A 25,831-nucleotide genomic window follows, 5' to 3' on the forward strand; every position below is an offset into this window, starting at 1 on the left:
TTGGGAAGTATGGACATTTTAACAATGTTGATTCTTCCCGTCCATGAGCATGGTATGTTCTTCCATTTGTTAATATCCTCTCCTATTTCCTTTCTGAGGATTTCATAGTTTTCTTTATAGAGGTCCTTCACCTCCTTCGTTAGGTATATTCCTAGGTATTTCATTTTCTTCAAAACTATGGTGAAGGGAGTTGTGTCCTTAATTAGCTTCTCATCTTGACTGTTATTGGTGTATACAAAGGCTACTGAATTGTGGACATTGATTTTATATCCTGAAACATTACTGTATTTTTTGATGACTTCTAGGAGTCTTGTGGTTGAGTCTTTGGGGTTCTCTAAGTATAAGATCATGTCATCAGTAAAGAGGGAGAGTTTGACCTCCTCTGCTCCCATTTGGATTCCCTTTATTTCCTTGTCTTGCCTAATTGTATTGGCTAGAACTTCCAACACCATGTTGAATAGTAAAGGTGACAGAGGACAACCTTATCTGGTCCCAGTTCTAAGAGGAAAAGCTTTCAGTTTTATTCCATTCAGTAAAATATTGGCTGTGGGTTTGTCATAGATAGCTTCAATCAGTTTTAGAAATGTGCCACCTATGCCTATACTCTTCAGTGTTCTAATTAGAAAAGGATGCTGGATTTTATCAAATGCTTTTTCTGCATCTATTGAGAGGATCATGTGATCTTTATTTTTGCCTCTGTTAATATGGTGGATAACGTTTATGGACTTGCGTATGTTAAACCAGCCTTGCATCCCTGGGATGAAGCCTACTTGATCATGACGAATGACTTTTTTGATGATAAGCTGTAATCTTTTGGCTAGGATTTTGTTGAGAATTTTTGCATCTATATTCATGAGTGAGATTGGTCTGAAATTCTCCTTTTTGTTTGGGTCTTTTCCTGGTTTTGGTATCAGGTTGATGTTTGCTTCATAGAATGCGTTGGGGAAGATTCCTTCTTCCTCAATTTTTTGGAATAATTTCTGCAGTACAGGAATAAGCTCTTCCTTGAAGGTTTGATAGAATTCTGGAGTGAAGCCATCTGTACCAGGGCTTTTTTTGGTTGGAAGATTTTTTATTGTTTCTTTGATCTCAGTGCTTGAAATTGGTCTGTTCAGGAGCTCTGTTTCTTCCTGGCTGACTCTAGGGAGAGGGTGTGATTCCAAATATTGATCCATTTCCTTCACATTGTCAAATTTCTGGGCATAGAGTTTCTGGTAGTATTCAGAGATGATCTCTTGTATCTCTGTGGGATCAGTTGTTATTTCCCCTTTATCATTCCTGATTGAGGTTACTAGAGATTTTACTTTTCTATTCCTCGTTAGTCTGGCCAATGGTTTATCTATTTTATTTATTTTTTCAAAAAACCAACTCCTTGTTTCATTAATTTTCTGAATGATTCTTTTGTTTTCAATTTCATTGATCTCTGATTTGATTTTGGATATTTCTTTTCTTCTACTGAGTTTAGGCTTAGATTGTTCTTGTTTTTCCAATTCCATAAGATCTCTTATGAGATTGTTGATGCGCTCTCTTTCTGTTTTTCAAATGTAGGCATCTAAAGCGATGAATTTTCCTCTCAAAACCGCTTTCGCAGTATCCCACAGGTTGTGGTAGCTTGTGTCTTCATTGTTGTTATGCTCAAGGAAGTTAATGATTTCCTGTTTTATTTCTTCCTGCACCCATCTGTTATTCAACAGAAGATTGTTTAATTTCTATGCCTTTGTGTGGGGTCGAGCATTTTTGTTAGAGTTGAGTTCCACCTTTAGTGCCTTATGGTCTGAGAAGATACAAGGTAAAATTTCAATTCTTTTGATTCTGTTGATACTTGGTTTGTGTCCTAGGATATGATCAATTTTGGAGAATGTTCCATGGGGTGATGAGAAGAATGTATATTCTTTATCTTTGGGGTGGAGTGTTCTATATGCGTCTATCAAGCACAGTTGTTCTAGGGTCTCATTTAAATATCTTATATCCTTGTTTAATTTCTGTTTAGAGGATCTGTCCAGCTCTGTAAGAGGAGTGTTAACGTCCCCTGTTATTATGGTATTATCAGATATGGTATTGCTCAGATTGAGTAAGGTCTGTTTCAAGAATCTGGGAGCATTTAAATTGGGTGCATAAATATTTAGAATTGAAATGTCTTCTTGTTGTATTTTTCCCTTGACCAATATAAAGTGACCATCTTTGTCTTTTTTGACTTTAGTTGCTTTAAATCCACATGTATCTGAAAATAAGATTGCAACTCCTCCTTTCTTCTGAATGCCATTTGCCTGAAAAATTGTCTTCCAACCCTTGACTCGGAGCTTTAATTTGTCTTTTGAAGCCAGGTGTGTTTCTTGCAGACAGCAGATGGATGGCTTGTGTTTTTTAATCCAGTCAACCAATCTATGTCTCTTCAGTGGGGAATTCAAGCTATTAACATTTATTGAGATAATTGATAAGTGTGGTAGTATTCTATTCGTCTTATTTTGTGAGAGTCCATTGCTTAGTTTTATCTTTTGCAACAGTGTGGAGGTTAGGTTCTGTCCTTTAATTTCTGAGTTCTTACTTTGCTGCTGATGCATTGTGGTGGTCAGTGTGCAGAACAGGTTGAAGTATTTCCTGTAGAGCTGGTCTTGTGGCAAATTTCCTCAATGATTGTATATCCGTAAATGATTTGATTTCTCCGTCAATTTTTAAGCTTAGCTTAGCAGGGTACAGAATTCTGGGCTGGAAATTGTTCTGTTTAAGTAGATTAAAGGTAGATGACCATTGTCTTCTTGCTTAGAAAGTTTTGGGCGGCGCCTGTGGCTCAGTCGGTAAGGCGCCAGCCCCTTATACCGAGGGTGGTGGGTTCAAGCCCGGCCCCAGCCAAACTGCAACCAAAAAATAGCCAGGCGTTGTGGTGGGCGCCTGTAGTCCCAGTTACTTGGGAGGCTGAGGCAAGAGAATCGCTTAAGCCCAGGAGTTGGAGGTTGGTGTGAGCTGTGTGAGGCCATGGCTCTACTGAGGGCCATGAAGTGAGACTCTGTCTCTACAAAAAAAAAAAAAAAAAGAAAGTAAGTTTCATTAGAGAAGTCTGCAGTCACTCTGATGGATTTGCCCCTGTAGGTCAACTGGCGCTTACTCCTGGCAGCTTGCAGAATCTTTTCTTTTGTCTTGACTTTGGACAGGTTCATCACAATGTGTCTTGGAGAAGCTCGGTTAGAGTTGAGGTGACCTGGGGTCCGATAGCCCTCTGAAAGCAGTGTGTCAGAATCTTTGGTGATGTTTTGGAAATTTTCTTTTATAATATTCTCTAGTATGGCTTCCATTCCTCTGGGGCATTCTTCTTCCCCTTCTGGAATTCCTATAACTCGTATGTTGGAACGCTTCATAAAGTCCCATAATTCTGACAGTAAACGTTCTGCTTTCTCTCTCTTCTTTTCTGCCTCTTTTACTATCTGAGTTATCGCAAGAACTTTGTCTTCTACCTCTGAAATTCTTTCTTCTGCATGGTCCAACCTGTTGGTGATACTTTCCATTGCATCTTTAAGTTCCCTAATTGACTGTTTCAGTTCCTTCAGCTCTGCTGTATCCTTTTTATATTCTTCATATCGTTCATCTCTTATTTGATTCTGTTTTTTTATTTCCTTTTGGTTATTTGCCACTTTATTAGCAGTTTCCTTCATTGTTTCCATCATTTCTTTCATTGTTTTCAACATGTGTATTCTAAATTCCCTTTCTGTCATTCCTAACATTTCTTTATTTGTGGAATCCTTTGCAGTAGCTACCTCATGGTCCCTTGGCGGGGTTGTTCTGGACTGGTTCTTCATGTTGCCTGGAGTTTTCTGCTGATTCTTCCTCATGAGTGATTTCTTTTATCTGTTTCCTTGCCCTAATTTTCCTTTCACTTCCTCTTGCTCTTTACGTTCTCATGCCTGTGGACTAAGGTTTACAGGGGCAGAATGGTGAGAAGTTTGAAGAGCAAAAAAGGGATGAAAGAAAGGAGGACCGAGTGATAAGAAAAAAAAAAGAAAAATAGAGAAAGGAAAGGGGGTGGGTAAAAGGAATATTGAAAAAAGAAGAGAGGCACAGAAAGAGGGAGACAGAGCAATATAGGTGTACAGTAGGGTACTTTGACACAACCTTAAAAAAACCCCACCTTCTGTGGCTTCCCAGTTGGGTGGTTCCCTTGAGGTCAGCAGCTCTTTGCTAACCTGATCAGACACAGTATCCTACCTCCACCAAGTAGAGAGGAAAGACAAAAATGCTATAAATCAAACCAAAACAAGCAAACACAAAACTTTACGGGATAAAATTGTGTGAAAAACCAAATAATAGCTGTAGAAACACTAGCAAAAATGAAGTTCTAGTTATTGAAAAAGGCAGCAATGGGAAATTATAATTAAACTAGAAAAATTGAGAAAGAAAAAGGATCCGTATGGAGAAGGTTGAAATTAAAAAACAAAACAACATCAAAATAAACAAAAAAACAAACACCAAAAACAAAGCAGTATGTATATGTTATTGAATATTGTCTGGGCAACATGTGGTCTTCTGGGGTATGAGATGTTAATCACAGTTCTGATACGACTGGAGGTTGCTGATTTCTCAAACCCCAGCAGGTAGACACCCTAAATCTCTCTTCAGCCCACTTAAAAGGCTCTTTGACTTTGTTCACTTGCTGAGCAGAAGCTTTTCCAGGAAAGTACTTGTCGCTGGAATCACTGCTGAAGTGGCTATCCACTTACCCTGTGTGCCAAAACCGGTCTCACTCTGCCCCTGAGGGTTAGGGCTGCAAGGTGGCTCAGACCCCACCCTTAGGCTGCTTGGTCACTGGGTTACCAGCTCCCACCCGATTCTAGTTCTGCGACCCTGAGGGCGGAGGTTGCCGGGGCAGATCGCTCACAATGGCTCCCTGTGATCCACAGCCAAACACTATTAGCTCCGTCTGGCTCAGCGGCTCAGACTGGGGCCCTAGACAACAGCCAAAGTTCTCCGCACTCCCACTCAGGCTCTCCCCAAGGCAGTTCAACTGAGTGCCAAGTCCAAAGACACCAAAACAGTTCACAGGTAAGGCCTTTCTGGTTTGCAGTCTCGCTGCTACTGAACTTACAGTTGTGGGCGGGTTTAGACGGATTGAACACACGCAACCACTTGCCGGTTTTCCACTGTTTTAGTCCTCCTCTTGGGGTCCAGAAGTCTCTCGCTGACTCCCTGTATCCTCACAGGGGTGATGATAGGCAGATCCCACCAGCCAGAGATGCCTGGAGTCCTATCTCCCCAGACTCACGGTGCCCAGATGCAAGGAAGCTGTTACTCGGCTGCCATCTTGCTCCGCCTCCCCCAAAATTCTTGTCTTTCAACAATAATATTTTGTTCAACCAGAAACCCAGGGCACTTAGAACTCAGGTTCAGTGTCACAACCGTTGGCAGTGTAGTTGAATTTTGCAGCCTTAGTTCACCTTATTGTTAATTTCACATATCAGGTCCCAGGTTCACTTGGATCCCCAACTCTGCCCTGTCCTCATTAGACTTCCAACAGCCACCTGTCAATCATCAGAGGCAAGGACGTCTCCCAACTTACATGTCTTGCGGAGACACATGGGAGGCCCATTATCAGAGCCAGTAAAAAGGCAGCAGAGGGGTGACGATCACTCATTGATCACAGACACTGTGCTGCCCTGGTGTATGTTAGAGAAAATGACTGTTCCCCCATAGCCTCCTGCTCTGTGGGAACAGTCCCTATTACAGAACACTGCTGTGGGGTCAGGGTCTTCCCTTTTCTTCTGCATTTATGGAGCAGTAGGGACTCGTCCCTCTGTGATGGCATTCTCTTCTGTTATCTTTGTGCTGGCACCTGCTTATTAGAGACTGGCTATGAGAGCGCTGGGACAGTGACAAGGGGCCTGGCCTTCAGTGACCCTTCTTCATCAGAGAATTTCACCCAAGGAAGGGATATGTCAGGGGAGCTATATTACAAAAATGCCTTTACCCTCTTCATCAAGGCTGTCGTTCTGGGGGTTTGGGGTGGTGGTGGTGGTGGTTTTTAATGTCAGAAGAGGACCTAAAACAACCCCTTGTAATTGGGGTCTAAAAAGTTACCTACTAGAAGAAAAGAAATACACCTCTCACACACACACGTGTATGCTCTGTGTGTGTGTGTGTCACACGCATATATGTACAAACGATAGAGCATGGTCCCAAAAGTTACGGTTTATATTCCTGAAGCCTATTTTAGTACCTGGCAACCCCGGTCATCATTCAATCAATATTTGTTGAATAAATAGATAAATAAATCATAAGGTATAGACCACACATGCCTTATCTTATCCTCTTAGTGGGCAGAGTGCTGTGCGCATTTGTTGAGTGAGTGCAGCTCCACATTACCTCAGAGAACCCAGATAAACCGTTCTGTGCATGCAGAAACTCCCAGGAAAGCAGACACTGCATTAGAGCCGGTTTTGTCTGAATAAATAAATTACCCAAATCTCTAAATTTTTAATTTCATGTTTGAAAATGAAGCTATGTAAATATTCTAGAAGGAGAATAAGAAAGAGATGTAGCTTACACAGTAGGTGTGTATCTGAAATCTTCCTGCCCTGCCCTGCACCTGTTACCATCCTCAGCCCAGCCCCTGTGAGGTAGGTAGCAAAATGCCGGCTCACTGTGCGGCTTGATTGCACGTCTTATAAGGAGTTCCTCTAAAGCGAATTTATTCCAATTACAACAATCTTCATGTGCTCACTGGGGAGGGAGGCAATCAGAAATGGAGTGTATTATAAAGGGGTAAAAGTAAAAATTAAGAATAATAAAGTCTACAGTTGTTGGGTTCAGCCACAAGCAAGCCTGAGATTTTTAGCAGACGACTGTGTTTTCATTCCCTCCTGTAAACCAAGCACAATAAAATAGTCCTCCTTCCTAACTCAGCTTTGAAAAGACCTAATGAGATTACAAAAACAGGAAGTGTCGTGTGTTAATCACCAGTTGTGTCAGAGCACTGTGCATGGCGGTAGACACAGAATATTTTTAACATGTCCACAGTATACGTTATAAACCGTACAGCTTTAAAGAAATATTATATGTTCTTTTGGGGAGTAAATACTTTGAGAACTCGAAAGTGCAATATGAGTTCACGATACTCTGAAATTTAAACATAGACGTATTGTACATGTCTATGAGAGGCACAGTGCAGGCTGATAGAAGAAATACAAAAATCAGCAAGACTGAACTTGCCCTCAAAGAGCTTACAGCCCAGCCAAGGCAGAAAGGGGAACTGGTTAAGCAAGCACCAGGGGCTGTGATGTAAGGTGGGAGCGTGAGGAGTGTCGCCAGCAAGTTCATTCATTCACTGGCTTCCAGCACAGTCTTCCACTGTGTCTGTTTGAAAGAACCAGCACATCAGCCATTCCATTATTAAGGGAGCAGCAGTGAATACTGGCCCGTCACCTTCCCTTCGTAATATCAGAGTCTGATCTGTCCTTATCTCTAAGAAGCACATAGGGAGCTGGCACGCTGCAAGTCCTCAGGAACTGCGCACACGGAGGTGCTCTCCTAGTCCAGCAGAAGATTCTGACATCGCTCTGCCCTGCTGGGCCCAAATCCCCCCTGCCTGAAATAGTTTCCTGATTTATATAATAGATCGGGCAGAATTCAAGGTAATATTTGCTTAGAGGAAGTAAAATTATTCTGAATAGAGATTAAATTCGCCAAAAGATAAAACAACCAGAAAGTCTAATTGGAAAATCTAGGAGATTTTCTAGGAGAAACAAAGATGAAGAAAGGTAGATGGACAGATAGATAAGTCTGTCGATCGGACTTGCCTGAGTTTATTGTGATGTTTTCCTGCATCTAATAAATATTTAAATATTTGTAGAACTCAAAATAGAAGTTAATTTTAACCTCCGATATAAAGAGATCAATATTATTATTTCTTTAGATAGTTATCTTCCTCCGTTCTGTTTTAGGAACACATTCCATAGACTCAATTAATACTACAATTTGATTAACAGTAAAGATAGATTGGCTTATATTTTGTCACTGCTGCTGAAATTTTAGACATGGGAGTGTTTGATACGTAATCGTAACCGCTCATGCGTGCTTTCTAGGGGCTATACCTGGTTCTTAGCTAGACATAAATATGTCACATCCCACGACTGACAAACTAGTCAGGGCCCGGCTTAACGAGGTTCCGGACGCGGAGGGCTAAGTTACCTTGCTCAGGTCTGTTAGGTGCCTGAGGGCTGTCTACTTCAGCTGGAAAGAGAGAGAGAGTCTTAGAGAGAGTAAAGCACTGTTCTTAGAAAGAGATCTCAGTCTTTAGCAGAGCTTGGTAATCTTCAGCAGAGAGACGCTGTGCTGGCGTTCTGCAGGCAGGAGAGGAGACAGAGTCAGAGTAAGCGGGTCCGTGATAGACTGAGCACGCTCCCGACTGCCTGCTCCTCCAGCCTAATAGAAGGCTGATCTCGTGCCTCTCAACACGACAGGTGTAGAGACTGCCAATTCACCACTGCTCTCATCTCGCGAGCTCTCATGCTTGTTTGGAGAGCTAAATCCCTCTCCAAGCCCTTTCCACCAAGGTGTTCCATCATTGAGCTAGACAGGTATTTCTTACAACTCTCACTCCTCCTGGCCATCGGCTCTACGGGCTGCTACACAGGTGTGTGTATGTGAACGTACAGTTGTGCTCGTTCAGTATGTACGAGAGTGAGAGGAATCACTGACACTATTTTCAGACTTAGTTCCCTCTCTCACATGCTTAGTGATAATTCTGTTAATATTTACATGTTAAATAAGTATAATACAGTAAGTTTATATGGAAATAAAGTTCTGTCTTTTTTTGGCTATCAGTGTTTTAATAAAATATCTTTTAATACTCCAGAATAAGAGAGTTTTACATGAGGAATGGGGATGGGGGGAGAAGGAGGTCTCTGGCAGACGCAGAACCCAGGAGCCGGTCACTTTTTCTCGTGGTGTGTAGCATTTTCTGATGGGGCCACGCGCATCACTGGAGGGTTACAGTAATGCCCGTTCATACAGCTCTGTCCACCGGAGGGTTTTAGATACATCATAAACTCATTGGTTAATCAGAGAGGAGGCACCCATTTCGAGATGCTGGGTGAATTGCACCCTAGGAGATGAGGAGAAAGGCTCATGCTGTAAACCAGGGACCATTTCCTGGTGGCTTCTTGAGCAGCGTCCCCAGGTCTGCAGTGCAGAGGGCTCACTCCAGCACCAGTTCACAAAGTGTGCCTCTCAAATGGGAGGAAACTTCTGGAATAAAAAAGTCACTTTATTTCAGAGTTATCTCTTAAACTTGAAAAATTAAACTGAGATGGAATGACAAAACTGATTAAGTACAGTTACTTAATTGCCTTGCCCCTGCAGAGTAAAGTATTACCAACCTCCCCTCCTTAACAATTAAAACCCCCCTCCAAAACCTTTGGATTTTTAAATTCATTCTTGATTCTTTGGTCCATTTGGAGTGAGGAACTCTAGTCTCTGGTCTGGCGTGTTCAGCCCACTATGGAAAGCTGGCTGTACACACAGGCTGTGAGTGTTCAGTTTCATTTGGACAATACTCCTGCACTTCTGTGTTTTGATGTGGTCCAAGCATTTTACTGTTCTTCATTTTGAAGAAACGTTCCGGTCTCCAGGGATCCTCCACCTTGAATGTGTGAAGTTTTCATCTGCGTAACTGGAAATGTGCTCAGGCCATTCAAGGAATAGCAGCCTGGGATCCATTTCTAATCTGAAATATCACCTGTGGTACTGGGTTATTCTGCCGTGTTAGCTGACGTGACTCAGAAATCACTTAACTCTGATTAGCTTCCAAGATTAATGAATTCTAGGCTATCGTGATTACTTACAACTTAATGCCAGTCAGAATTTGCCATCTGCCGTTCAGCCATTTCATGAACCCAGCTGAAGAAGATTTATCAAAATGGCTGTGCACCATCTCTGGCATTCTGACACTCCTTAGAAACGTGTACAAGCAGCACTTGATGTTCTAATGTCAAAATACACGTGTAAGGATTAAAAGTAGCCTGGAATGCTGAAGAATGCTTTACAGGGCTGGTTATTCTTTGATATTTATCACTTCATCATGGTGACACCTGCTTCTAATTTTAAGAGTTCTTTTTCCCAGTGGATTTCTTTTTTCTTCTCAGAAATCTTATCCTCAAAAGACTTAACTAGTAATTTTTCTCCTTTTGATGTGCTTGATATTTTTATGAGTTGGTTCATCAGCATTGAAGCCTTAACATGATTTTAGTTTAGGAAAAACATCTTTGTAACACATACTCGTTATATTAGGTCACATAAGTTTTTGCTCTAGCCACACATTTGAAGACTTTTGCAGAGATATAATTTATTATAAATGCCATTATCTGCCACTTGGCCCCTTGATACTTGTCTTCAGTTGACTAAAGCCATAAACACAGATAAATTCCTCCTTGTGAGAGCAGTCCAGTAAGTAACTCACATCCAATACCCATATTTGGTTGTCTTTCACATTCAGGCGCGGGCTGGTGGTGATTTTCACTTGAGAATCGGTAAGGGGAAGGACAGAAACAGAGAGGAACCTCGTTCTGTCTATTGAGGCACACGTGGAAACAGTCTTCTGGTTTGGGGTTAGCCAGCCAGGGGGTAATGCCCAGCGAAGTTTGCTTTCTTGTTTTTATCTTGCATAAAGACTTTTTCCTCGCAAGTGCTGGGTAAAGTTCATCGCGTGAGTAGAAAAAGCCGCAAAAGATGGTGTATAGCTAGCAACCCGTTCTGATTGGCCTGTCGGGAGTTGTCTGTATAAAATTGGATCCTCGTGTTACGTTCCAAAAAAAGGTGTGAATGTGAGGAAGAAGTGTTAAATCATGACTCCAGGGAAAATGTCGGCCATGAGCAGTTTTTAGTTCAAGTGAAAACTAAACTTTAGGATTTGGACAAATAAGACAAGGAGGGGAAAAAAGGATGAATCATTAACTCCAACATAAAGGCATCGTGAAGATCAAGTTTCACCCGGTGTGAATACGATGCTCAGCAAAGACTGTGACTGAGTCTGACTCGTTTATTTAATTGATATGCAAAACTCTGCCAAGCATTTACCCTTTGTGTCAAATAAGAAATTTTTAATAAAATATTTCCAAGATATTAAGACAGCTAAGAAAACAGCACAGTTTTTAATAATTGCACTCGTAAGTAAATGGATCTATCATTACATTGTCACAAGAATGACAGCGAGCAGAGACATCCTGCTAATCCCTCTTAGATAAGTATTTAACATAATTAGACAGACATCATCTTGTCTGTGGAATGTAGCATTAATCATGAGAAGCGCAACTTTACACAGAACACCGTTTTCTGCTGTGTCATTGATAAAGCCACAAAACTATTTTGTCAGATAATGACTCCTGTGGTTCTACGAGTCGCAGAAATCTGCTGTTTCCCCTTTATTATCCTTGTTTGTTTTCGTTGCTTTTAAGAATAGAGTGGTCCTTTTGCATCCTTGAAGCTTTTTCTGAGGTTAATGGTTCATTTTGTTTTTGAGAATATCAGTATAATGCGCATAATTGAACGCGAGGTATTTTTAAGCTTTGAGATGAAGTATTTTTAACATTTTGGCTCATCTAAAACGAAGGCATAGCTCTTTAGAGGTTTTCTTACAAGGAATAGACTAGAAACTTTCTGCATTAAGTAAGAGTCAAGAGACTCTATGAAAAATTTCAGGTGAAAATGATGAAATATGGTACCCTCTTCCGCACCCATAGGCACGGCCTTTCTTTGAAAGCCCATTTTCTTTTTCTGTATGGCTTCCAGCTTGAACTATGAATTACTGAATATTTACAAAGTGGTATCAGCTCCGTTCATTGCACAATGCTGTCTTCCCACCCTCCCGGTGACTCAGAGGCCTTCGGATGCGAAGAATGGGGTTATTGAAGGGTGGCAGGCAGATTTCGCTAACAGGTGGAGGTCAAAGTAGTTTATTTGTGGAGATGGGCAGAGTGCAGAGATGAAGCAGCGAATGCTTTGCCATAATAAGGTTTAGCGAGAAAATGCTGACTGCACCAAGCTAGATTCCAGCTGACAGGACCTTTTCCAGTGTTTATTACTTGATTTCACAGTTCAAGCAATTTGAAAAGACCTAAAATTTTATTTCTTTTTCCCTTATGAAATGTTTCAATCAGTTTCACACTTTTCTTTAGATGAAGCAATGGGTGCTGCACTTACACCCGAGGAACATGGGACGGACAGAACCTGGTGCAGGTGTGTCCCAGACACAGAACATTCAGGCTGTGCATCCCTTTCCAGTTAAATTTTGCCAGGAGGACTTTTGAGCCCCCAGCTTTCAGTCACATTTTAGCTAACAGAAATGAACATTTTAATAAGTACTTAAGTTCACATCATCAAGGCTAATGGTATACGCCAAGGAAAGTATCTGTGAGGGTCCCTCAGCCGCCTTCACGCTGGGTTACCTTCAGCTCGTTGGAGGTGGAGAGGAAAAGGCTTTCATTTCCCCCCTTTGTACAATTCTGTATTTGTAAAGGGCAAACGTTTTGCTTTGGGAACTGAGAGAAGGGCACAACATGTAAAATAAAAAAAAAAAAAAACTAACGAGTTATTTGATACCGTATACCAGAGCTGTCCAATAGAACTTTCTGCAATGATGGAAGTGTTCTCTATTTATATTGTACAGTACTGTAGCCATTAGCTACAGATGTCTGTCAAAGACTTGAATGTGGCTATGCTGAACAACTGAAAGTTTAAGTTCGTTTAATTTGAATTAATTTAAATTTAAGTAGCCACATGTGACTGGTAGCTACCATATTGGGCAGGGCAGATATAAACCAAACATATGTACGATTGAAGTTTTTTTTTCTTTCTTTCTTTCTTTTTTTTTACTATTTAGCTGGATATCTAAGCAGAATGAATAAAACATCGTACTGTCTTACGTTGTATGCAAAGAAGTAATTGGGTTTTCTCAGACACTTCTTTATCCTCAGCCTTTCTATGAATGTATTGTACCAAAGTCAGTCCTTCCCTTGACACATTGGGAGGGTTAGATAGTTGGGGCACAGATGGGACGGGTAGAGAATCTCCAGTCTCTTGTACATATAGGAGCATGTAAAACATTTTTAAAAAAAAAATTTAGTCCTGTCACTGGGGTGTCTCTTTTACCTTAAAAAGAGAGGAAATCTCCTAACAAGAGACTCTGCTTTTGTTCTAGAAACCAGATTTTTATATGTCATTTTCCTTTTTCTGTTCTTTACTCTCTCTGGCTGTAAATTTTCACTCACAAATGAATACTTGGAATATATTAGAGAACACATCATTTCTTTCTCCCTGAATAATCCATATAATTTTTAATCCATACTTCCATTTTTTTTTTAAATTGAAAAAATCACTCATGTCACCAAGTCATTTAAATTACTGTACTTCTTTATGATGTGATAATTCTTTGGGGTGGGGTCCTTTTAGCTCACTTTAAATGGATGCATATAGAGTAAAAGGAATCAACCTCAGAAGCTGTATTAACTTCCATTTATTCTCTCCATCATAAAAATGATTTTAAAACATTTTTATTCACTGAAAAAGACTAGAAGTCAGAGAAGTCTGAATGTTTTACCTTTTTTTATTGTTGAGTGTGTTAATCATAATAAATTACATTAGGATGAACCCTAATGGATTTTATCATCAGGACACAAATCTTTGGAAAGTGCTATTTCTTTATCTACCCCCTGGTATCATGAGTGTGTGTTTACACCTACAAGAACAGAATGGCCCCTTCACTGTGGATTAATCTATCCCGTCGCAGCCTTTACTGGTTAGAGATGACCTGATCCCAAGGTGGAGCTGACTTGGTTCTTTGCTTCCCTTTGGGGGACTTGCTGGTGCAGTGTAGCTCTGCCTCTGCAGGAGACGCGTGGAATATAAATCTGCCTAGTACGTGGCTTGCAAAATACGGTCCTGGTACTCAGCTTTCGTCCTGGGCTTGGGAACTGTCCCTGAAATTTATGCTGACACCATTAGTCTGATGGACATGACTGGGCTGTCTGTCCCCTCCCTGAGGCCTGGAGGTGCCGGGGAATCTGAAAGCCAGAATGCAAAGGAACGGTCGCAGTTAGCGGCATTTAGCGTTATTAGACCATTTGCAAGAAGAAAATTATCTAAGTTTCACATTTAAGCTCAAATTTAAACTACCTCATGATTGTTGGTATCCATAAAATCAATAAGTAGTATTTGTTTACTTTTTCCCAGGAGTGGGCGTCTGGGCAGAGTGGCACAATGAGGGCCCTGGGTCCAGTCCTGGCTCCGCTCACTCAGCGTGTCCCTCTCCATGCTGAGAGGGACAGCCATCCTCTCCCTGGACACAGGGCTCTCTGCCATCTGCTGGTGCTGGGCCTGCGGTCTTGAGGGTGCCCCTTCGTCCCATTTCCCCAGAGCCCCCCCCTTGTATCTCTGCTCTCCTCTGCAGACCGGTGTGGTGAGGCTGACTACACCCGTTTTCTTTGTTGCTTCACTTCCCGTTGGCTGGATAGACCATTCTGTCTTTTCTCCCATATGCCTCCCGCTCCTGGAGCTTTGTCTTTAAGATTATCAGAAACGTCCACATCGCCACGTCCGGTGGACCCTTCTCTAGCCTCTTTGTACCTGGTCTCTCCATAGCATTCAGCTCACTGGATTGCAGCCCTCTCCTTGAAACACTTGTCTTAGTTCCTGTCAAATCACACTTTCCTGTGAGCTAAATAAATACCTCAACATAGTGGGCGGTTTTGATACTGACTTTCGTCACTCAGAGCATTCCTTGCTTCGGGACTTACTGAATTCTAAATGACCGAGAGTGCTGTTCAGTGAGCTGTTGCTGCCTTATAGTCTGGGCTTGGACTAGACTGATAATAGCTCTGATAGCCTATAGGGAAGATACCGTTATGAGTGAATCCTAAAAGGAGAATTTTCATCCTCTCTGGTTATAAATAGAGATGTAATATGGTTTATAGGAGGTTTTACAACTTGTTACATAAGCACGCAGCCTATTGTAAATATTAAATGTGTAAATTCTGTTTTTCAGCTGAATATCTTGCATCTTTACCTTCTTCTGAAACTATGTGATAATTTATTTTGTGGAGGTTCTGTGTTAGAATCACTGATAAAACACTCAGTGTGTTCAACAGAATCCTAACTGATCCCTACTAATGGCAAGAAAACCTTTCAACATACAAGACCAGTGACGCTTTGTGCACTTCAGAATGGCTTTTATTTTTGCATATTCTGTGTCTGAGATAACTTCTCTTGGATTTTTTCTTTGGGCAATCAAATTAGAAACTTCAACTGTAATTCTTTTGTTGTCTTCAAAAGGACACTGCTTCTATTGTATACTAGGGAAACTACACGGGGAAGTGCGATGTTTTACAAAATGTACAGACTTTAGGACCACCGAGGGCTTGGTCTGAAACACCACTTACTAGTTGTCTGACCTTGTACAAATCGTTTAACGTCCGTCAATATCTAATTTCTGTAACACTAAGGTTTGGGTAGGTAAGACAATGATCCCTACCTATCTGAGATGAAAACGTAAAGATTTGAGATATTTGTAAGTGTATGCAATGTGTCAGGTCCTCCATAACTTGCAGCTTTTATGATTTTCAGTTTGACTTTTGGAAATGATCAATATGCAGAGATTTTATATCTTTAGCTCCCTCTGAACTCACTTGAGGCCACTCAATGGGTGAAGTCTTCCAAAAAGTCTTTAGGTCTGGCAAAATAGTTATTTGGGTAATGACAATTGTAAAGATGGGTCACTGGAAATCAGATGGTGACAACAGACAAGAGAATATCTGTGTCGTGAAACACCAGACTCACGGTGCCCCGCTGGTCTTCTCCAACCAGCGTATGTGTTGGACTTAAAAACTCAAGTCCAGAGGTTGCATATTTTCAGAATTTCTCTCAAACAGTTTGCAACTATAACTTAACGTTATTAAAACTCAACTTTCTAGTCTTGACTTTGGCCCTTTGAAGAAAGGAACATTCATCAATGAAATCTTCCCTGACACTCAAGCTACATCTCCCAAACTCTTGCAACAGACAAGATAAGGTCTTACTGTCCTGAGCAGTATTTACAGGGATAATTTTCATAGGAGACGGAATTTCTGAATAAGTGCTCTAACAAAGTACTCACATCGCCTTGTTACAGTTTACTGTTAAAAAATCCAGCACGTTGTGTATGGCCAGTGAAGTTATCCCAGTTTATCACAACTGCCTCCTCTCTTCTTGTTGATACTGTAGCTCCTTTAACTCCCACCTGTGGCTCAGTGAGTAGGGCGCCGGCCCCATATGCCGAGGGTGGCGGGTTCAAACCCAGCCCCTGCCAAACTGCAATAAAAAAATAGCCGGACATTGTGGCGGGCGCCTGTAGTCCCAGCTGCTCGGGAGGCTGAGGCAAGAGAATCGCGTAAGCCCAAGAGCTGGAGGTTGCTGTGAGCCGTGTGACGCCACGGCACTCTACCCGAGGGCGTACAGTGAGACTCTGTCTCTACAAAAAAAAAATAAATAAAAAAAAAATACTCTCTATAAGTAATTTTCTGAAGCAAAGAATAGCCCTGGACTTCTAGTCCTTCCTGTAGTATTTCCTTACCATCGTTACTGTAGAGTTCTTTTTTTTTTTTTTCTTGTGGTTTTCTGGCCGGGGCTGGGTTTGAACCCACCACCTCCGGCATATGGGACCGGCACCCTACTCCTTGAGCCACAGGCGCCGCCCATTACTGTAGAGTTCATGGTCAAAGTAAGTCTCATCATTTGGGGGTGCAGGAGAGGTGAAGTTAATTATGATTTTTTATTTTTGGTAACATCAAGTTACAATGAAAAGTCACCAAAGATAAACCATAATTTTTTTTTATGAGACTCTGAGAAATTAACTTTGAGTTTTCATAGCATTAAACCTGATTTTGTTATTAATACTTCTTGAAAGAATCAGGGAGAAATAAAAAATTTTTAAAATACTTATGCCCTTAGAAATAACCACTTCCAACCCTTTTTCTGAAAGGATGGCTTACCATTTTCTCTAGGTAAGGATAGGCTAATGAAAAAAAAAATCTCACAACCTTGGGTGGATTCGGTGAAAATACTGGAAATGTCTGGAATTCTAGAGACACTTCAGCGTCCAGTAGCAACTTTAATGTACACGTTTATTGTCTCTGCGGTGGTCTCATATTTGAATGTGTTAGTTTTCTATTGCTGCATAACAGATTACCAGAGACTCGGCAACTTGAAACAACGCACCGTTTGTCCTCTCACAGGTCCCCTGGGCGAGGAGTCTGGGCACAGCTTCACTGGACCCTCTGCCTGGGTCTCACAAGGCTGCAATTAAAATTTCCAGAGCTTGAGGTTCTCTTGCAGACTTTCGTGATTGTTGGCAGAATTCAGTTCCTTGTGGCTTTAGGTCTAAGGTCCCTAGCCTTCTGAAAGCTGACTGCCAGCCAGGGACCCACCCGGCTCCTGGAGGTACCTGTGGGCCCTGTCCGCGTGGAAGGTCCTCTGGCAGCATGGCGGCTGACTTCTTCAGAGCCTGCTGGCGTCTCTGTGACGTCCAGCTCCTCTCTGGGGAGGAGCTCTCCTGATGGGGCTCTCCTGATTAGGTCAGGTGTACTGCGGTAATATCCCCTTCCTTATCTCCAAGTCACATGCCTTAATTACATCTGCAAAAGTCCCTTTGCCTTTGTAACATAACAAAACCTTACCACAAAGAATGGCATTCGTCATATTCACAAGTACCAGCCATATGCCAGAGGAGATGGTACAAGGGCCTGGAACCCTCAGTACTTAGAATTCTGACTACCACTATTATCAATGATGAATGTAAAGAAGTCCTTGCGAATACTGTATTTGGCCTGTACTTTGAAGGTTTTGTTGTTGGGCTTCACACTTACAAGTACCTCCAGGCAGTAGAGCCATTAGGTGACTGGAAGTCACATATGTTCATCTTCCTGAATACAGTTTGGAATGACTCTGGTAACAAAGAAAAATGGCAAAGTGGAGAGAAGTTCAGAAAGTCTGGATGTTTAGAAAACCAACAACAAGCCAAAAAAGCTTCTTGGAATCTATTTCCAGTTCTGTTTATCACCTCTGTGGTTTTTATACCAATCAGTAGTATGAAATGTCCCATTGAAACAAAACATGCTGGATTTTTGTTTCTCGTGCCATAAAATGCTTTATTTTTTCTGTATTTAACTCTGAAGTAATATTTTGTTTGCTTCAGAAAAGGGATATCATTTGTAATCTTTATTTTTTAAAAATTTGAAATTAAAGTTTTGAATCATTAAGAGAAAGCTAATTGCAGTCGTTGGTCTGTATAGTAATTGTGTAACAGTTGTGCATAGATAATTATCAAAAGAAGTTTTAACAAGGAGTGTATTTTTAAAGTAAGATACAGATCCAAAGTTGATTTCAAAAATAAAAGGAAAGATAAGTGCTCTCTAACTTTTAGCATAGTGTTTTGAAATTTCATCTGGACAATTAAGTATGTGAAACAAATTAACCAAAGCATACATTATGCATGTAGAGAAAGTATTAAAGTACATAATAAGGAAATACACTCAATATGAGTCTTTAAAAATTGAAAACACTAAGTAATTTTGTGATGCATGGCAGCCTTAGGGTTCATACTGCTTGACTGTGATAAATTCAGATGGTCATACGTGGTGTGGTTTGTTGTTCTGGCCTGCTGGTGGTATTTCTTTCCTCTTTAACCCTTTCAAAAAGGATTTAAATTTTGCTGTTTTTTAAAAAAATTCATTTATTGACTTGATCATTCTTAATACTTGTTATGGCCTAAATTTCACTTATAGTTCCTTTTTTGAAAGGGTAAATGGTGGATTTAAATCGTGTCTATATTTCTACAGTACTTAAAATGACACGGTTAGGAAAGCATGAACTTTTCAGAGAAATAATAACTACTTCTTGAGGCCAACCATTTGCTCTCTTTAATAACCTTCATTCAGATACTGGATTTCACCAGCTCTTCCATAGTCCTAAAAAAAAAAGAAAATCTGTCATCTTCAAAGTTTGGATATTTTTCATTCTCTATTCTGTTTCATGACACATAGTCTTAATTATTTCACTGAGTTTAAATTAGTTGGCTACTCGACAACCTAAAAATTGGTTTGCTGTACCAGGGCACCTAGCAATTTTCAGTACCAGTTACATGCTAATATCATCATTGTTTTGTTACTTATTTTTCCACTTCACCCAAATTCAAAAGTGGTCTGAATGACTTAGGAGATTATTTACATTTTGGTAGCTCTCTATTTCTTTTTTTTTTTTTTTTTTGCAGTTTTTGGTCAGGGCAGGGTTTGAACCTGCCACCTTTGGTATTTGGGGCCGGTGCCCTGTTCCTTTGAGCCACAGCTGCCGCCCAAGCTCTGTATTTTTACTTTAATTTTTTTTCTAATTTGAAATCTCCTCCCTGGTGTAATTACACCATGACACCACAGCTTAGGTTACTTGCAGTGAACGTTCACCCACAGCCCCAGTGCACCCTACGTTGGAACATTGATGTGGTAAGACAGGTTACTGATTCAGGGAGCAAACAAGTACAATTTAAAGTCACTCGTGACTTTGTTTTTAATTCCAATCACAAACGGATATTGATCTAGAACGGATCTGATTCACATTTGTCCAGGTAGTAAGAAATCACATACCCCTCCATATCATACTTGTTTCTGACTATGCAAACGTGTCTACCAGTTTGCAATTCATTTCTTTCTTTGCATTCAGAACCCCAAGTTTTGCTGTGTCCAAGCTTCTGTTAGTAGAACCACAGATAAAATAGAAAAAGTAGTTTAAATACCTTTTCAGACCTTGATACGTTGCAGAGCTTTTGACAGATGTCTTAAATATGGGGGGAGGCGGGGCGGGGAAGGAGACATGGTCTCTGTCTTATAGACTCTGTAGTGACACTTGGAAAGTCATGTTGCAGAAGCACATTAAGGAAATCTGTGATCAGAAATAACAAGGCTGTAGTTAGATACAGGCCAAACTAACTAAATTTCTGGACAGAGCTATACCAGGGTACCTAGCAATTCTCTGTACCAGTTACATGTTAATATCATCATTATTTTTGTTACTTATTTTTCCAGTTCTCCCAAATACTTCTCTAGTCATGGGCAGAACACAACATAGTTAGACATGGATGAGTAAAATAGAGTCCGTCGCTTCCGACATCAGTGCAGACCAATATTATGCTGCAAACTTAAGAGAGCTCAAAGTCATCCTCTCGTGTGGATACTAGAAGTCATTTCTTTTGTTTTTATGTCAGAGTTTTCATTGTTTTAATTGGCACCTAACAAGCTGAGAGATGCCTGCAGCCGTGTGTGTCAGTCAGCGTGGCCGCCTGGAACAGATTCTTTAGTTACAGGGGACTCTATACCATTAGGTTCTTCCCAGAGTATTTCCTAGGCTGGAAATGTTGTGAAAACCTTAAACCCTGTAGTAAAACCAAACTTTTATTTATTGTATTTTCTCGATATAAAAGTAATATATGTTCGTCACAAAAGAGACAAGTAAGCAAAAAAGAAGGCCGTGAAAATGACGCAAATTCAAAATCACGCTGCCACGATTTATACATACAGCAGAGCCTCTGTGAGCTGACCACCTGAGGGCCTGTGACAGCCTGGTCAGCATAGGAGGTGGTTAGCATGAGGACCTAGGCCTGCTGGGCTGATATGTACATGTGGTGCATGTCCCGTCTGTGAAAATTAGGTCAACTTAAGGCGGTGATTGACCATGGACACTCAATTGTATTTCTTTCCAGTTCTTTCTCTGAGCGTAGAAATACCTTTTCAGATGGTGTCACAGTGTAACATTCCATTTTGTAATTGAGTCTTTTTCAGTTAACGTTATATTATGAATATCTTTCTATGTCATTGCTCATTTACGGTATTTTTTTTGCATTGGTTGCACCATGTGTATTTAACCAGTTGCCAATTGTTGGACATTTAAAATTGTTTTATTTTTCTATTTTAAATAATTCATTGAATTATTGAAATTTTTAATAACTGGCAACTGAGTTGCCATTGTTGAGGGTGTTTTATGTTAAAATACGGAAAAAGTACGTTGGTGCTAAAGTAAGGTAACTGGCAAGGTGAAGTGATTGCCTGTGAGGTTTTCACGTACAGAGGTGGTCGTCTTTTCTTTCTTTCTTTACTTTCTTTTCTTTCTGTCTTCTCTTTTTTCTTTTCCTCTCCTCTTCTCTCCTCTCCCCTCCCCTCCCCTCCCCTCCCTGCCGTTTTTGGCTGGGACTGGGTTTGAACTCGCCACCTCTGACATATGGGGCCAACGGCCTACTCTTTTGAGCCATGGGCGCCTGCTCCATCTTTTTTTTCTTTTTAAGGGTCCCAGAGAGAGGTCACAGTCATACACAATAGTGGAAAAGTTGAGCCCTGTGTAATTAGAGAAAATCCAATAACCCCAATTGGGCTGTGATTTAGTAGAATAAATTGAAATCAATTATAGACCAACTTATCAGGGACCTTTCTGTCACCATTTTGTTCCTGTGACAAATACAAAGCAATTTGCAATTAAAAACATTTTCCATTCACAAGTGGATTCCTGTCTTTTTTTTTTGTTGTTTGTTTGTTTGTTTTAGACAGTGTGTCACTTTGTCACCCTTGGTAGAGTGCTATGGCATCACAGCTCACAGCAACCTCAAACTTTTGGGCTTAAGTCATTATCTTGTCTCAGCCTCCCAAGTAGCTGGGACTACAGGTACCTGCCACAACGCCTGGCTATTTTTAGGGACAGGGTCTCGCTTTTGCTCAGGCTGGTCTCCAACTCCTAAGCTTAGGCAATCCACCTGCCTCGGCCTCACAGAGTACAGGGATTACAGGTGTGGGCCACCACACCCAGTTTTTTTTTAATTCTCGAAGTGTTACCCCTTAGGTTGCACAAGCCATTGTCAGATGGATTAAAGTGTACTTACCACCTGATCCTTCTTGGCAGGGATGCCATCTCCAACCACACTGAAGAAGTCTGAGAAGTCTGGTTTCAGCAGCCCCTCCCCATCGCAGACCTCTTCCCTAGGAACGGCCTTCACACAGCATCACCGACCTGTCATCACAGGACCCAGAGGTGAGCTCCCTGCAGGGACCCCTGGTTTGTGGCTTCTGTCAGGGCGTTCAGACCAGAGTAGCAAAGTGAGAGACAGGGAGACATTCACTTCTCCAGAATGCTGCTCAGAGCAGTGAATGTTCCAATGTCTTATCCTTGGGGACAGCCTTGGAATTTAGGAGCCAAAGAGACTTGACAGCAGATCTTTGGTCCTGTACTAAGGCAAAAAGGCACTAAACCAAAATGTTTTTTGCGAGTGGGATTTTTCAAAGAGGTGAGAAGTAACTTGAATTGAACCAAAATGGAATCTGTTCTCCAAGTTATGTGAGAGGATGTGTGTTTGCACACGAGCCTGGGTGAGGTGAGTTCATTTCCACCTGGGCAGTTACCTGGTTTTGAGTGATAGCTTTTTTTTCATTCTCTCATCCCTGCTAATTCTCTTTCCAGGAAACCTGATTTGGACTTGTGGCATTTTGTGTTGAGGTTGTTTGCATCAGGGTGCTGACAGCAGCCTTCATTCATTCCTTTTAAAGTGGTAGAGAGTTTCTCTGGTTTTCATTGCAAAGTTTTTTATAATTTTTGTCTCATGTGCTTTTATTATTAAAATGTACCCACAGAAATATGATTTGTATTTGACGTTAAAGTCAAGGTTTAAACCTCAAGAGAATGAGAATGTCAGCAAATCACTTAACTTGATCTTGTTGCGAGATGGACATATTTATTATTTTGTTTACGAAACTCCCACAGTAGGCCTATGAACAATTGTAACCACGTCTGCTTTCTTCCATCCTGTTTTCGTTTAGGTAGGTCTGGGATCCACCAGCCACTACATAAAACACCCTAGAAAGTTACGATCTCCTGTCTACTTTGACAAACACCCGGAGAAACTGGTATTGCTTGCATCAGTTTCAGTGTTAGGCCCACAAATTTGAATCCTTTATAAACACTCTTTGTGCATCTTAAGGAAGCAGAGCAGGTGAGGGGGCCGTCCAGGATACACATGGAAGTCGCACTGAAGAGAATCAGCATTCTCACTCTGATACGAAGCAGTTTCTATATCCCTAATCATTAAAACTTACTTACTTGGTCCTTACACATCTTAAGGTCATTGCTAGAACTCTCTCAAGATCCCCTATTATTTCGTCTGGGTGTGTGTGATAATCAGAGAGGTGTGCTTGTGTGCACGATCTTGCTTTCTGTCTCTCTCTCTCAATACATATATATATAAAGAGAGAGACATAAAATTAAAAAAAAAACTTGAAAACCTGCACCTGAATTGGATTATGAGGTCTCAGAATAAGTCTTTTAAATACTATTATGATAATTTCACAGTTAATGTTCATCGAGCATAGAAACTGTATGGGGACGCAGAGCTATGAAGCCCATTTAATCAGAGTATTTCTGGTCTCTGGGAGAGAAGGCATGCGTTGTCTCTCATCTTTTTATGGTCAGGCTCCCATATTCCAAATGCTATATGAATGTTAGAAGCAGAGTTTTCTGCAGGAGCTCAGCGGGTGCATCAGACAAGGACTTGGTGAGTGCCTGTGCAGACACTGAGACCAGGGACTCATCCTCAGAGAGTGCACAGCCTGGTGCAGGAGGGCAGTGTGCGAGGAGGAGAGTAATCAGAGGACGAGGGGCATGTGCCGTTAGTCAGCACTTTATGTCAAATAAGGAGGTTTAAAGTGTCGGTAACACTGAAGTCCAGTCTTAAAGATGCTTATATGAATGGAAAGTGTTCCAGACAAAGGGAGCTTGGTGGTGTTGAGAGGTGATGAGAATCAGGAAGGGACAGCACAATGCTCACAGGAGAGCTGGGTGAGCTGCCTCTTTCCTTCCCCGTTACCTTCTGAGTTTTCTAATGTCTTCATTAAATGGGTGCAACACGCCCATGGAGTGAACCTTTCCTCTTCTATAGGAACTAGGACAAAAAACAAAGCATACATAATAGATAGACTACGTATATTATCATTTAATAGATAAATAATAAGAGCGCCTAGTATGTGCCTTGCCTGGTAACTGTGGTTCTAGGAGGTATCGTAACTGGCACTTGGTCCAGTGCACCAGTGGGGGCTGCTTCATGCTCAGCCACGGAGCCCGTCTGCCGAAGTGCTCATGCCGGCTTGAGCCACCGTGGGCCTCCTTAGCCCACAGCATAGTGATGTTCATATTCATGAAACTGTGTATGAGGGAAAGCGGAGGACTCCTAGTGGGAGAACTAGGAATACCCAAGATTCTTTGTTTTCACCAGAATCCAAGATGGTTCCCAGCATCCTGGGATCCCTTTCCTGGCAGGTCTGTCCGGGTATCCACTCTAACTGCACCCACCCCCGGTTCTGGTGAGGGGAATTGGACTAGTCATGAAACTCTTCGGTTGCATCCCTTTGTGGTGAGAATCACAGAGTCGAGATAGGCTAATATCAGGCTTTTTGAGGGGACTAAGATTTTTTTTTAAAGGTTGGGATTCACCCCCTCGTTATGTAAGAGGTGTTTGCTACAGTTCTGTGTTTCCCTTTCATTCTTCTCTGCACTAGTATGAAAGTCGGTGCTGGGAATGACATCAAATCTGGGACTCAGACCTGGTGTTTTCAGATGATGAGACCAATTTGAGGAAGGAGAGTGTAACTGGGGGAGTTGTTGTGGCGTAAATGTGACATGTGCATGTTAAAGGCCATTGCCGACCTCTGATGAGCCTTTTCCTGCATAGAGTTGCCACAACCTGAAATAGGAACTCGTTAGAAAATCAGACTTTAAAAGGGCTTTGAAGAAGAGAAAAGCATGTCCTTCATTATGTCTTCAGGACCTCAGGGCAGGGCTCCAGGGAGGCCCTCTGCAGTTCCCCTGCTTAGGATCCCAGGTTGGCACCAGATTATGAAGCTTCCGCTGCCTTTCCTAGCTTTTCTCATGAGAATGCCTCACCTAGACAAGCACCAGTTAGTAAGTAATCACTGTGTAACACAACCTCAGTGCTCGGAGCAGAGGAGGTGTTTTGAGTTACAGCAAAGCAAGGTAACCTCACTCAGATGGGGGTGGGAGGGACTTCTTTTTGTCTGCAAACATAAGCTATATTTAGAAATTTAGTGGCCCAATTTTACAAAGAAAATCTCTCTCTAAAGATTTCAAAGAAGACACAGGAAAGTAGGGCCTTGGAGAGAGGCAGCAGGACATGGCAGGCGTCTTTGTTTAGGCTGCTAGAACAAAATACCGTAGCCTGGGTGGTTTGCAAACAACAGAAAAGTATTGCTCATGGTTCTAGAGGCTGAGAAGTCCGAGATCGAGGCCCTGGCCCTGGATCTCTCCCAGCGTCTGGAGAGGGTCTCAGAAAGCTGCCATCTTGCTGTGTCAGAAACGGCACGAGAATCACCTTACAGAAAGCCCCACTACCCGAGACCATCACATTGGGGGTTAGGATCTCAACATGTGGATTGAGGGGGGATACTAACATTTCGTCTGTTGCCGTGATTAAACACAAAAGCTCAGGGGGTCAGAAGGAGCGGTGTTTGATTCCATCGTCCTCCACTTGGCATGTGGCCTTACCTCTCATCTCTAAATTGGAGATCATAATCTCTGCCTCTGAAAGTATCGTACAAGGAGCAGATGCAATCATGTGTTTGTAGTCATCAGTGTGGTGCCTGGAAGCATAGTCATCCATTTTCACCCAGGCTTTGAAAACTCGTACTGGCCTACAGACTTTACCTATCAATGTTCCACCCATCTCCGAGACCAGTTCAAGTGCTGCTTTTGACACGAAACCTTCTCTGGTCCACCCAGCTTGCCATCA

At 41.6% G+C, this 25,831-nt stretch overlaps 1 protein-coding gene across 3 annotated transcripts in view; it reads left to right on the forward strand.

Moving 5' to 3' along the window:
* Window positions 1–25,831, forward strand: part of NFIA (nuclear factor I A) — a 406,685-nt gene that overhangs the window by 295,853 nt on the left and 85,001 nt on the right. For all 3 annotated transcript variants that reach the window (XM_053576699.1, XM_053576701.1, XM_053576700.1), the window contains exon 7: window positions 21,943–22,071. In XM_053576699.1, coding sequence (XP_053432674.1) covers window positions 21,943–22,071 — 129 coding nt within the window. The remainder of the gene's footprint in view (window positions 1–21,942; window positions 22,072–25,831) is intronic.

Source organism: Nycticebus coucang, chromosome 22, assembly GCF_027406575.1.
Source record: "Nycticebus coucang isolate mNycCou1 chromosome 22, mNycCou1.pri, whole genome shotgun sequence".
Taxonomy (NCBI): Eukaryota; Metazoa; Chordata; class Mammalia; order Primates; family Lorisidae; genus Nycticebus; species Nycticebus coucang.